This window comes from Poeciliopsis prolifica, unplaced genomic scaffold (genome assembly GCF_027474105.1).
Source record: "Poeciliopsis prolifica strain line A6 unplaced genomic scaffold, Auburn_PproV2 SCAFFOLD002, whole genome shotgun sequence".
In the NCBI taxonomy this organism is placed as follows: domain Eukaryota; kingdom Metazoa; phylum Chordata; class Actinopteri; order Cyprinodontiformes; family Poeciliidae; genus Poeciliopsis; species Poeciliopsis prolifica.
Genome location: NW_026562377.1, coordinates 5,301,849 through 5,315,904, shown reverse-complemented (window position 1 = coordinate 5,315,904; position 14,056 = coordinate 5,301,849). Strand labels below are relative to the sequence as shown.

At 35.7% G+C, this 14,056-nt stretch overlaps 1 protein-coding gene across 2 annotated transcripts in view; it reads left to right on the top strand.

Annotated features, from left to right (window-relative positions):
- Positions 1-14,056, top strand: part of anos1b (anosmin 1b) — a 49,208-nt gene that overhangs the window by 22,016 nt on the left and 13,136 nt on the right. Inside the window, exons 1-7 of one of the 2 annotated variants that reach the window (XM_055044066.1) lie at positions 2,056-2,069; positions 3,691-3,753; positions 4,351-4,558; positions 5,183-5,367; positions 6,966-7,095; positions 12,455-12,548; positions 13,014-13,245. In XM_055044066.1, the coding sequence (XP_054900041.1) occupies positions 4,366-4,558; positions 5,183-5,367; positions 6,966-7,095; positions 12,455-12,548; positions 13,014-13,245 (834 nt within the window). In that variant the 5' untranslated portion in view covers positions 2,056-2,069; positions 3,691-3,753; positions 4,351-4,365. Of the gene's footprint in view, positions 1-2,055; positions 2,070-3,690; positions 3,754-4,350; positions 4,559-5,182; positions 5,368-6,965; positions 7,096-12,454; positions 12,549-13,013; positions 13,246-14,056 lie in introns of those variants that run through there. The other variant, XM_055044063.1, reaches the window with a different exon arrangement.

Genomic DNA, 14,056 nt, shown 5'->3' with positions numbered 1-14,056 from the left:
CAAAGTTGAGGTCAGAGGGGAGAAGAAAAGAATAAAAACCCAAAAGAAATGAATGGATGGAAATTTATTACATGTTGCTTAATGATTGATATCCGTAAGCTTTGACATCCATTACTCTCCAAAAATCCATTTCTTGTTCCTGTATATTTATTGCCTTCATTAGTTTGGATCAATGGTTCTCAAGACTCTTTTTAACGTTTCATAAACTGAAGAGACAAACCAGTTTTTCAACATTTGACAGATGACTTTGCAAGGAGCAATATTTTAAAACTGTTAATAACATTATACAATTAGGACTTTTTGTTTCCCATTTGCTCTTAACAAATATGAAGAAAAATTAGTTTGAGCTGCAGAAAAAATATTGTAGCACTACCAAAGTATTGCTCTTTTTTGATATAGAGTGATTCATCTATCAGGACTTTGATGGATTATTAACAGTTTATGTGCTGTAGATATACTTTTTCAAAACGTAAGCTAAAAGCTTACATTTTTAGCTTGCTGCTATAGAGTACTTCATCCGTGGCACAGAGGTGAATTGTGGAATAAAACTGATTGATTCCCTCCACTGCCCAGTGTGACAGTCTCTGTAGTGTGTCATAGAGGTTATGAGATAGTCAGCAACCCAAGAGTCAGCAGACTTGCTGACAAAACTCCTGAATAACGTCTCATACAGCAGACAAGGTTGGGTGGTGTAGAAGGTAGAAGAATGAAAGGACATGGTCCTCATATTACCACATCTGTTATCCAGGTGAGACTGGAAACAATGCAGCAGAATCCATGTGAGACACATCTACCCCCACCGGGGGACGGCAGCCAAGCTTTAGAGGTCATGAGCAGCCATCACCTGCAATCTTAGGTAGGCCAGAACCAGTCATTATAAAACCGACTCATATTATACAGTAATATGAGTTGAATGCAAAGCTTGTGAGCCTTGATTGGTTTATTAAGTATTCAAAATTCATTTAATTCAGTGAAGTTAGAATTAAGATCTTAATAGAATCAGAATGTAATTTTATTATATCCAGACTCCATATTTTCTGTTAGCTATAGAGAAAATTAATTGAGTTAAATATGTAATAAAGTGTATATTTTACACTTCATCTTTTGTGTAAAATGTCTTCCAACATATTTATGCCCCTTGAACTTCTTCAAATATCATGTTACAACCAAAACATAGGACATACTTTACTCTCAAAGGTTTTTTTCAGGGAACAATTCTACAACAGTGTATTATGGCCATCATAAACAGAAAATTAATAAATAAATCACCCAAAGTAAATTTCTGCCAGAAAAAAATCTACTCAGAAATTACCCAGAAAAAAGTCTTGGAAATTTCTTAGAGTTTTCTAAAAAATTTCTGAGAATAATCTGAACATTTTTGAGTTTTTTTGTCAGAAAAATGGAAACAGTCCGGAGCTGCATAAATACCAAGATGATGGAAAGGTAATGGTGAGGTCAATGCATATAAGTGAAGCATAATTATAAACTATGAAGTACTTATTTCTGCTGCATTTATGCTGAACCTCTTGTTGGTATTTCCTACAAATACAGTAGACACTGCATTTGTTAAACCCTGAAACCTCTGAATAGCAAACTGTATGGCGAGGTGTTGAAGGGATACCCTAATTTTTCAAAATGGTAAAAACCAAGCACATATGTCTTCAATGTCTTTGCTTAGAAGACCGTGTGAGAACCTTTGATCCTCATGATTTCATTCTGAATATTTACCACCGCAAGAGTTTGAATGAGACCATTCTAAGCAGTTCTGCCTTGATGAATTTGTTAACTGTAACTTTTATCAAAGAGTTTACCCACATAGATGAACAAAGAGGAAGTTTTTCTATCATTTGTTAAATCATGTTTCTTCTTCTGGAGTCGGTGGGAGGGAATGGACTGGAAAGATGATTGAAGCCAGGCGCAGCAGGAAGCTGAGGGAGACAGACAGGCATGGAGAAAAAGGAGGCGGGGGAGAAAAGGTTCAGGGTGAAACCGCAGTTTTTATATGCTGTCTGGTTTTAATTTGGTGAGAGACATCACTCACCAGTTCACTGAGGTGGCAAACCAGATGAGTATGCTTTGGGAGTGTATTCTCCTGGCTTATACTATAAGATCTGCTGCTGGAAATCTTCTAACTGCATGACACTTTATTCATTCTCATCATTAGGTTCTTTCTTCTCTTTATTTCTTGATTCTTTTGCTGTTTTGGATAAATTGTTCTGGGAAATGCTTGTGTTCATTTTCCGGAACAGAACTGAACAGTTGTTAATTTATATATTGTGTTATTGTTGCCAATTTGATCTGTCAGCTGGAATCAATCTTGATTGTGCCTTACAAAAGTGTTCATACTCTTTGAACTTTTTCAGATTTTCTTTCATAACAACCACAAGCTTAAATGGTTTCTATTGGGATTTAAGACGATTAAAATATCTGAAATGTTTGGAATGGATTTTTGTTCAGCCTCCTTTAATTCATATCTAAACAGAATCAAGTGCAACCAATAGATTCCTAAAGCTGCCTAATTATTGAATGGACTTCACTTGTTTTTGGCGCAAGGATGCAAAACTAAACTTTCTGCAATTTGACATAAACATAGTGCAAATTAAGCAATAGAACCAATAATTTAAAAACAATCAAATGGAAAAACTTTGATTCATCGCTCTTTTGCCTAAATTTTAAAACTATTTACACATGTAACCTCTTTAGATTTTTTTTCAATATATAATTATAAAGTGATTACGTGTAATAAATGCACATATTTTGAGGTTCATAAAGTAAAGACAATGGGATATTAACACATTTGTTTTGTAGTAAGAAGTTTAAACATTGATAGATTGATGAGGAGAAAAAGAAATATGGATTTTATCAATTTCATTCTTTAAGATAATCCAACCAAATCTCCATTGGATCTGTAGTTTCCACTTTTTCAGAATATAATAACATCTACTTAATTTCAGAAATAAATTTAAAAAACTCTGCATTTTCACAGTTAAAGTGTGCCAAAAACAAAAGATAAAAGTCATGTCAATAGGATTTCACTACCTATTAAAAATATATATGGTTTATTTAACATGATACAGTATAATTAATCAGTTTATACTTCTTGTGTAGGAGAACTAGTGCTACAATAGTTTTATTTTGACTAAAGCTTTGGTGCTGCATTCTCCACTTCTCCCAACACACTTTATACATAACAAACGTGAAAGAAGATGCTCTGATTAAGACTGACTAAAATCTTACTTTTTGGACCAAAGCTATAAGCTACGTTTGTTAGAAACACTGTAAACACACCTTGTTGGCTATGAACAATAGTGGTAGCAGCATCATGCTGTATGGATGATTTTCTTCAAAAGGCATTGGATAACTGCTCAGAAATGATGAGAGGATGGAGCTAAATGCAGAACAATTTTTAAAGACTGTCTATTGAAGGTGGTAACGAGCTTTAAGACAACAAAGCTAAATGTACAGCCAGACCTTGAATGGATTTGTTTACATCGAAACATATGGTTAGATCTAAAAAAACAATCGACACGTGCCACACTTTCCAGATTTTCATTCATAAAAATCTGAAACTTCTGTTTCTCATTCTTCCGCTTCAGAATTGTACACTGCTGTGTGGGGTTTCTATTTGACAAAATGTGAAAAGTTCAAGTTGTGTTCTGTCCCATACTGTTTTTTTGTTTTTATTTACAGTGCCTTCAACCATGCAAAGAATTATGGGAAACCAGGAAAGTGTTCTCGCCAAAGTCATGTGAGGTAATTCACTGCAACTTTGGTGGCATTGTCTCTCTTGCAAAATAAAAAAAAGACCAAAAAAACATGCATTTCTTGGCAAACTGAAGATGTTTTTATAGTGGGAACCTGGACGTATAAACTTCCTTGTGTGTTTGTGTCACAAATCTAAAGAGCTTCTCCAAACATACACAAGAGTGTGCAACTGTTTCCCCAGTATTTTGCATGTGTGTGTGTGGCCCTAAATGATTATTTGGAGAGCCAGTTGCTGCGGTTTTCAGATAGATTAGTTTTTCATCACAATAGCTGAAGCGTGTTACTGACTGGCTGGCTGGTTAGGACCACAGGGTAATTCAGAGCCATTAGGTAAAGCTTGTGTTTACATCTGGCTAAACTGCAGCCATGTGAGCAGACACGGAGATACACACACAAATATACATACACTCACACTTTTGCTTTTAAAGGGGAAATGTGAGCGATAAATTTCAGAATCATAGCATGAAAAACATTTACCTTGCCTGTGTAGTTTTCTGAGATACTGCATTTTCTAACCACAGTGTGTGTGTGAACTTTGGTCATAATAATAACCATAATACCTCCTGGGTTGCGACTTTCTTTCAGAAACAGACAGAGTGTATGACAAGCAGAGAGTTTCTGGCATCTTTGAGATCGTCCCGGCAGGGAGACTGCCCCCCGCCTCAGCGAGCCACAGGATTCGCTGCAGCGTGTGTCGAGAGCTGCTCATTAGACCACGACTGTCCGTCCTCCAGAAAGTGCTGCTTTAATGGCTGCGGACACACTTGTCAAGCTCCAGCCAATTTATACAAAGGTAAATATAAATCCTTCCAGCTCCCTGTTTTAAGAACTTTGGGGTGTTTTATTTTAGGATTTACAGCTAATTCTCCATCTTTTTAAATTTATTCTTATCACTGTTATTTTTTTTATTTTTCTCTTTTTTAATTCATTCAATCTTTATCTGACTAGGAAGAAAAAGCCTGTTCAAAGTACGGCTGACTTCCATCCAAATAGCCAAATATTTTCAGGATGAGACTCAGATGATTACACAGAGGCAGAGCTGCCTGAGGTGTGGTTAGAGTTTGACTCTTGCAACAATGGAAAAAAACTCAACTTGAATAACTTCTCTATTTCTAAATTTAAAGTTATAAAAAAGTTTTGGTTGTGAGGTGTTTCTGAAATAATGTTCATGTAGTTGAATTGCATACTACATTATAATGGCATATTACATGTCTCAGCAATTGTCCACATTCAACAGGACATTACAAAATCCTTTTTGTTTTTGTCATACTTAACGTTGTAGCTTAATTTAAGATTTAACTTGACAAAAACCAAAACTACTTTTGGTTTTTATTTTATTTTGTTTTGACCAAAATAAAATAAGGATTAGAAAACTCTTTAAATATTTTCTTTTTTTTTTAAAATCTTTTTGTTGCAGGTGTTCCCTTGAAACCTCGCAGGGAGATGAACTTTGTGGAAGATCTGGAGGGTCATGTGAAGGTGGCGTGGGTCTCAAAGTTCAATGTCAGCATGGAACCTGTTATTTACATGCTTCAGTCCCGCTGGAACATCGGCATTCACCCTAGTGAGGACCACGCCTCTCCGTGGGCTACTGTTGTCATGGTGAGTAACGAACAAAGCAGCTTTATACTACATCTTTATCAAACCTGTGATTTGGTGAAATAATACTACAGAGAGAAGAAGAAGGAGAGAAGTGATGAATGGCACATAATTTGTGCTTTAGAAACATAAATATTTGTACTATCACAAACTGTCTCTAATTAATGAGTGTCATTGGTGGGGAGTTTAATAATGTAAGTGAGCTGACTGCCACAAAAATGTGTCTACCAGTTCTCATTCTGAGCATTAAAAATGGTTCCTGTGCCTTTAAGTGTGGAGCAACACACCACAGCATTTCTAACATAGCTTTACCTCATAACTCTCAATTTGCCTTAAATGATGAAACATCCCAGCTATGGAGATGGATGCTAGAGTGTTTCCACAGCAAGTCTGCTGCCTTGCTGTCTAAACCTCTCTTTGCCCCCACCAGTCTCTCCTACTCTGCCAGGGTAAACTCGTGTGTGCATGTGCGTGTGTATTTGTGTCAATGACTGTGTGTGGGAACTGCACGTTTGTGTGTGTGTGTCTGGGTGAGGTTAGGTAAATAAGCAGAACTTAAAAGGGAACCACAGGCAGCCGCAGTCTTTCCACCGGCTGATTCTGAATGACTGCATGCTCATTATAAATGGATGACAACGCGTGTCAGTGTGCGTGTGCAATGGAGTGTGGATGAGCAGCTTTTAACTGTCATTACATTCAAACTGTCAGAGAACATGTGAGTCTGGGGCAGTTTTTACCATATTTTGACAAGATGGCAGTGTTTATATGAATTTTTGCCCCAGTTTATTATATTTCTTCCAGTGCAAGACAACTTAATTCACTCTGTACACAAACCATAGAGTAAAACTTGCAGTAATTAATTTTATGTTTCATTTCAAGGAAACTGTATTTAGAGATATGTTGACCTGGGAACACAATTTTTTTTCTGAAATAAAATTATTAGGGGAAAATAGCTTTCCTTTAAATTTAAGTCATTTTAATGGGTTGTCAGTGAAAGTGCTGGAGTGGTTCACTTCAGAGGTTTACAGTTTTGTTTGTGCCCTGCCCCCAATTATTGCTACCCACTGTTGGCCAGCTGGCTGAAAAAAAAAGCTCATGCACCTTCATGCTTACAAGATCGACCAGTTCGGGTAAGTAGATCATTATAACAAATCCTGTGTATACCTTAAAAACAAATATGGTCAGTTTTCCAAATAGTCATGTGCTATTAATATTTAACTATCTAAATTAATATGTGTTGTTCAGTCAATGAATCATGTTTATGGCCATTAATTGTGTGCTCTATGACCTGGTTGACATAAAAAGTTCCAACCAGCAGAGGGACAGTAATGCACGCAACATTTTAGATTGATTCTGTGAGGTCAAAATGTCCTAACTTCTATATTTTATGTTACACATGCAAAATAATTGAAAAGGAAATAAAGAAAACTATTCAGTCAAATTGTTTTATGTTAAAACCTTAGCATACCTTTATACCAGTAACCAGCCCATGCCTACTATTATGTAATAACAATAACAGATGCAATAAATGATCTGAAAAGTTAAATTGCTGCTCTAAACTGGATTTTGTGAGTAGTTTTCTTCATGTGATGTGATTCCAGACCCTGTCTGAGGATGTGATTTTATCCGATCTGAGGCCTCAGCGCTGGTATCAGTTTAGGGTTGCAGCCATCAACAGCCACGGCAGCAGAGGCTTCACCACACCCAGCAAGCACTACATCTCCAGTAAAGGTAATGAAACAAACTCAAAACATAGCTGTTCCCTTTTGAGAGCTATTGTATGTGTCCCACTCACAGTGATGAATCCTGAAGGTTTTCTTTCTCCTGCCAGTAAATTTCGATATCCTGTCACGAGATGCAGAATGCAGACACTTGTGTTCAATTTGTGTCGCTTTATGAGAAAGATTAAATCTCCCTTTGGAGCTGTAGAAAACTCAGTAACACTTCCACTCCCCTCCTTTTCTGCTCTTTTCTCATTTTCACTCACAGTTAATGCGTAAGGTATACGCTGTTTGATGGTAAAATACCATCAAACAGTCCATAAAATACAGACAGAAAGCTGAACATATATACATCTCCATATGTGGCTCTTTGCACATGTTAAAAAAGTCACACACTGATGTCCTCCTTCAGTTGGTTCATTTCCAGAGAGAAATCTCTGGTTTGGGTCAGAGAGATGAGCTGAACACACACATATTGTAGGTCATTCATCTAATGCTCAGCTATCTTAAATCATACTGGTGTCACGCCAGGATTGGCTCATGGTTTGAATCCCCTGCCAGCACTAAATAGAGCATGTTTAAAACAAAATAATGGCAATCATGTTGAAAATAGCTCAGTTGAAAAACCGGTTCCTTATCAGTTGAGATCTAATCAGAAATTTTGCAGAGGTGTTTGAGAAATTTCCCGTGTTCCACTCAACTTGAGGCTAATCTTTGGTCCTCAAAAAAGAGAAACTTCCCAATAGCATACCAGTCAGCTTGCTTTACTTAAAGGGCTGTAATGCACATTGCTTAGATGTGTGAGGTCATCTCCTCTGTGAGTCGTAAGACTTTTACATAGGTGTTCTCAATGTATAATATCATTTAACGCTGATGGCAAACTCACTGGAGTTCGCATTTGTTTTTAATATAATTTTATGCATGAGACTTTTGGTATGGAAAATTTGCAAGGGCTGACTTACCTTTCCAGGAGATCAGTCTCTCAACCCGAACAGAGAAGCATTTAAGCCTCATTTATTATAAAGGCACTATACAATAGTATGCTTTTTCAGTAGTAAATTTACATTAACCCCAAAAAGACCACAATGAGATATGGCTTTCACTGCAGGACTTTATTCGTGCAAAAGATTTGCACGAATAAATTTAATTCAATTAAGTTTATTTATATAGTTTTAATTCACAACAAATAATTTAAGACAATTAAATCCAATTATATCAACAGTTCAGTTTATTGTATTATAATGTAAAATGTTTACTATCTAAGAAAATGCAGTCGATTACATTGAGTCACTGATTTTTGCAGCAATCACTCCTTCTCAATGAGCATATGTCTTATTTAATAGGTGCTGGTTTTGCAGCAATCCCTCAAAGTGAAAGTGAAAACTCCCTTTGCACCTCATTTCAACCAGCTTCCATACTTACACGTTTTTTTGTTGTTGTTTTTTTTTTGTTTCACTGGTGTTTCTTAACTTGTTTACTTATTGCATAATGCCTAGGAACATGCTTTGTACTTATAATTATTGGCCCAGTACTAGCAAAAGGAAAATATATTTCCAAAGATTTCCAAAGTGATAGAAATCTACCAATAAATTAGCCAGAGATCAGAAATTGGCAAAGTTCTCTTTATTGATGATCAATGATCAGCAGATCAGGTGCTGAAAGGTCTAGGCTTATTTTTTCCTTTTTATTAAATCCATCACAGCTCATAATTTCCACAGTGTCTAAAAACTATGACAATGGTTTGAGGCATATGCTTAATATTACTGGACTCGATGAGGTTATAATGTAATTTCTCCAATTTCTGTTCTGTGTTTGTAGGTTCCAAACTAATGAAGCCATGAGCTTGACACTCTCCATATTTCCCCTTGCTATGCAATTGATGACAAAAAAATCAAGACTGCATTCACTCGATAAGGTTCAACTTTTTACTTCAAAATAGAAACCATACAGACATAAATTAACCACAGAAACAATACAGAGTAAAAGAATAATGTGAGTGAGGTCAAAATATTGTGCGGCTCCACTCCAACTGCACGACTCACCCCAAACCTCAGTGGCAGTCTAATAAGGAATTGCATAATTACCAGAGAGCATATTTACTTAGTCTAGTGTCTTATATTATAAATTATCATTCATAAGTTTTCAACTGAATTGTAATTCTGGAAATATTCTAACCTGCAAATTGTCATTTTTATATCATAATAAACTTAAACCAACATGGGGAATGTGAACTTAATTTTCTTGATGGTCTGAAAAAACCTTGAATTCAGGCTTCTACAATGTCTATGCACGTTTTTAAATGCAAGTACACACAGAGCACATGAATCTTAGCAAGAAAAATAAACTAACAAAAAAGCTAACAAGGTTGGATTAAATTACTAAATCATAATGCACATACTCGGGTCCGATTTATGCACTTTGTGAATTAATTTTAATGAGCACATGAAATTTGAGCATGTAATTACACAAATACAAGACAGATTGTAGACACTTTTTTGTCATTAACTGCATATAAGATCTAATATTTAATGTCACAAGAAGAATTTGTACCAGTCTGATTTGCTACAAAGTCTGACCTTCATTCCTTGGCTCATTTATACAAAGTGAACTAATTATTGCAGTTTTGAATACAATATGCTTTCTCAAAATCTCCAGCTGGTACTTTATTGTGATCAAATATTTCCAGTAGAGTAACTTTAATTCATGATTTACATTCTCAGATGTTTCCTTTAGTTTTTGAACTTACTAGAAAAAATGATTTGAGTTTATCCTTCCATGACGTCACACATGTAAGACCTATCCAGAATCTTCCTGAGCCATGACATCATTATCGAAACTAGACAATGATGATTTGTGGTAAATAAACCCCCCAAAACTAGATATAGTAAATTTTTTAAATGTATTTATCTGTTTAATTTTGTCAAATGTAACAAATAAAAATAAATTTGACAAGAAAAGTTTAGTGTAGTTTATTGTCAGACAGTGATATAAAATAATTTTATTTTAATATAATGTGTAGAAATTATATGATGTTTGCATTTTGTTTTTCACAAATGTTTCTTTTTCCATTCAATTCATCAAAAACTCAACCTGCTAAAATCTTTGAAAATTAGATTAAAAGTAAAAGGTGTTACTATGATTCGCATCAATTCACAAACATGTCAGTTATTTTGTGAATACTTAAACGAATATTGTAGAGTAGAATATGTTTACATGTACAACAAATAAACAGCTGCAGTTAGACTTATTTAAACCATAAAACAAATTTATCAGTATTTCTAATAGTTAATGACTTATATGAGGTCAAATGTAGCTGCATTTTGTTATTCAAGTGTACTTTGAGGGATAGGGTTAAAGGTTAAAAACACAATTAAACATACAAACTATAATCTGTTCGCTGTCAGACTCTTGTGTTTCTTGCTGATTTGTGCCAATAGCCAGGGGCTGGAGATCAAGGGTCATATATCAGGAAACTGGCAGAAATCAGGACAATCGCAGTCCCTCCACTATGACCTGATGCTAACCAAGTGGGAGAGTCTGAATTTAAAAGCCATCTCAGAGTTCATGTTGGTATTTTAGATTAGCAGAATCTGTCAACTTTGATTATAACAGAATGTCTGGAACAGAAAATGTTTTCTAATACCTTCATTTCTTAAAACAACAGTAAATTAGCTTCAATGAGAAATGAGAAACTCATGCCTGTTTTTCTATAGTTTTGAAAGATCTGGCACTAAGACACACACATACACACACAAATATATACACATACACGCACAATCAGTACAGATCCGTCAGCTCCCACTACGTTGCTCTGACTTTGATCTGTGCATTTGGGTCAGCCGAGCACAGCCCCAGGCCTGTGGGAGGCCTGCAATGGGGATGTAGTCCTAATCAGATACATTTTGTAGTTTTAATCAAATACAGCATCTTGGGCTCTCGGGCCTAATGAGATACAGAGTCAGCATTGAAAGACTGTTGACCCCAGGATTTCATATTTGAGGCAAACATTGTGCAGTGGCAGTTGTTTCTTGTTTTAAAAGCTACCGCAAGTAGCTTTAGGCTTCTCCATAATCTCTCACCTTTGATGATATAAATTAAATTGACTTTGTTAAATCAGATAAGACTTAACCTTTTATCGTTTGAAAATGTTTTAAGGAAATCTCTTGATCACTGTGTGGCACTGATAAAACTGAACTATGAGACACGTTGGTCAAAAGTCTCTGTTTGGTTATGAAGATGTATTTTAGAATTCAACATCTTTACTCTAATACCTAACAAATTAGAGGGCTTGAAATTTAGCAATTGATTAGCTGAATAAAGCAAATTTTCTTGCCTTCATGTCAATTTACCAGCAAATACTCGGCTCCCTTTACACCTTTTGGTAGTATAGGAAAATTGCTCAATGAAGGTATTTTTTATTTTTGCAATGCAATCTTAGATTGAAATATAAAAAAACACAATTTTGATTTTTCTACTCTATTCAGAGTAGAAAAATTATCAGGTTAGATGTAAACTTAAGTTATGTCAAAAGTTAGTTTCTGATAGAAAATGACAGCTTGGGGTGCTGTAGTGGCGCAGGGGCAAAACACAACCCACGTATGGAGGCCTTACTCTCTTTCCTACTTGAGCCAACAAAACCTTTTGAAAAAAGAAAATGACAGCCATCTTACAAAAGATAATAAGTGTACAAAGGTCTTTCTTTTTTTAAAGAAACATATTGGGTGGTGTTATAATGGTAATGTTGGTCTGTTTAAAACAAAATGGTCTCGAAAACGATTCCAAAATTTAACATACATGCTGACATGATTTCAATCATGTTAATTTGACTGAGACTGAAATCTGGTTGGGTCTGCTTCCTTCCTGCACTGACAGGCCTTTACCCTTCCTCACACTAATAGGTTTTTGTATCCTACAGACTGATGACTTGTCCCTACAAGAAATAAGGGGTAAAATTGGGTATCAAATACTGTAGTGTCACTTCAGCTTCAACATCTTCATCTCTAGACATGGTAGAAAGATAAACTCTTGCTTTTCACAGCTGTTTTAACTTTTTAATTGTTTCTCAGTTGGTAGTTAGTAGTTTACTTGTAGCTGTTTTCTGACGTATCAAGATCAAAACTACACTTGTTTTATTTGAATGGTATTTTATTTTGTCTTCCCCATTTGAAACGGTTTAATCTCAGACATTTACACAAGCATACATTTAAAAACTACTTCATTCACATGTATTTTATATCAAATATTACATGTATAGGGGTTAGGGTAATTTTTTTAGGATGACCAATAAAAAATCTTGTTTACTGATGCCAGTGAGGATGCTGACATGTTTCTCAAGTTTTCTGTCTTTCTCATTCTTTGTTTGTTTGTAGACCCATCCCCTCCTGAGCCTCCGACAAACATCAAAATTAGCAATCAGACTCTCGAATGGGCTGATTCACAGCTATCACCTGAGTTCACAGAAAGGTATGTGAAAATATCAAAAGATTCTAGATTACTGATTACTGGATAGATTAAAATAGCACTTTTTAAGTAGAGCAGATTGGTCAATCACCCATAAACTGTGGTCAGGAGGATTAATAGGGCTTGTGTCTGCAAGTAAATTACAGTTCATCTTCATTCAGTTGCACACTCTGGCGTCATTTTCATTTTAATGTTATGAAAAAAAGGTCACACTGAGTTTAAGCCGCATCTTGAATCAGCATTTAATAACAGAGGTGATGACTGAAATTGTAGCTTTAACTCAACATGATGTAAAGTGTGGCGCCTTTAGCATACATGCTAAAAGTAAACTGGGTTGGTAAACACAACCCTGGAACTGTGTTACTCCCACTTCTACATCCGCATCCCATTCCCAGGCAATTCTTGCTGCTTTATTTATCATGAATTGGTTTATCTCATGATATGTGACTTGCAGCTTTTCTTCTGCAGGTTAACAGGAAGTAGACCGTCAGTGGCGGTGCTATTAAGCTGGGAGCCCCCCAGAGAGGGAGACCTGCCTGTTCACAACTACAGAATTACCTGGATGTCCCGACACGTACGCTCAGCTCATAAACACACAGTTCAAGCTCAACCGCACCCCGAGCTCATCAGCAAGCACATGCAATCAGTGCGCTTACAAGAACAGACTAAAAAGGAGAGCAGCAGCGCCCTGACTCGTGGGGTAAGAGCATTTATTTAATTACATTATGCTAAAAAAAGAACATTGATTTTTCTACTGATTTCCCCTTTAGTATGTTTGGAATATTATGATACACTGAAATAAGAGAATGGAACTGCAGCTTAAAACAATTACATTTCTTTGTTATGTGAAGTCAAATTAAGTTTGTTCAAATTTACTATGTTTACATTTGTTTAACATGACAACTTAATAAACAACAACTTAATATACGCTTAATTTGATTACTCGTAACAAGCTAACGTAATATATTTAAATTGGATCACCTGTTTTCTTTTTTCAGTGTATGCTGTTATTTTAACACTGGTAGTTTCTTCCAAAATAACCCACATACATAAGAAAGCCACTGTTTTTACAGGAAATACCTTTTTTTGTTAAGTAGAAAACTGTCAATTTTATTTTTTTTCCTGATTGGTTGGTGAATTGCCTAATACTTTGCCCTGATTAATAAAATGAATATAATAAAAGCATTGTTGTTCTTAAAATTAATCAATTATCCTACATGCACAGGATCTATAGCTGCACCTGAGGAGTTTTGCTGACTCTTTAAATCTATTCACACGCAGAGAAATACCTCCTCATATTGGTAGGAAGCTGCTGTGCAGAGCAGTTTCTCTAAACACTTCACATGCACCACAGTTCTGTGCAGGTGCATCTTTCAAAGTAACAATATTAAGACAGTGATGTCATGATTATAACAGCATCAGTGTCCTCATGTAGCAGCTGCCCCACATAGGGTGATGAATGGATGGATGATGTTCACACAAGATGTAGATTTAAATAAAGAGTCGCGATG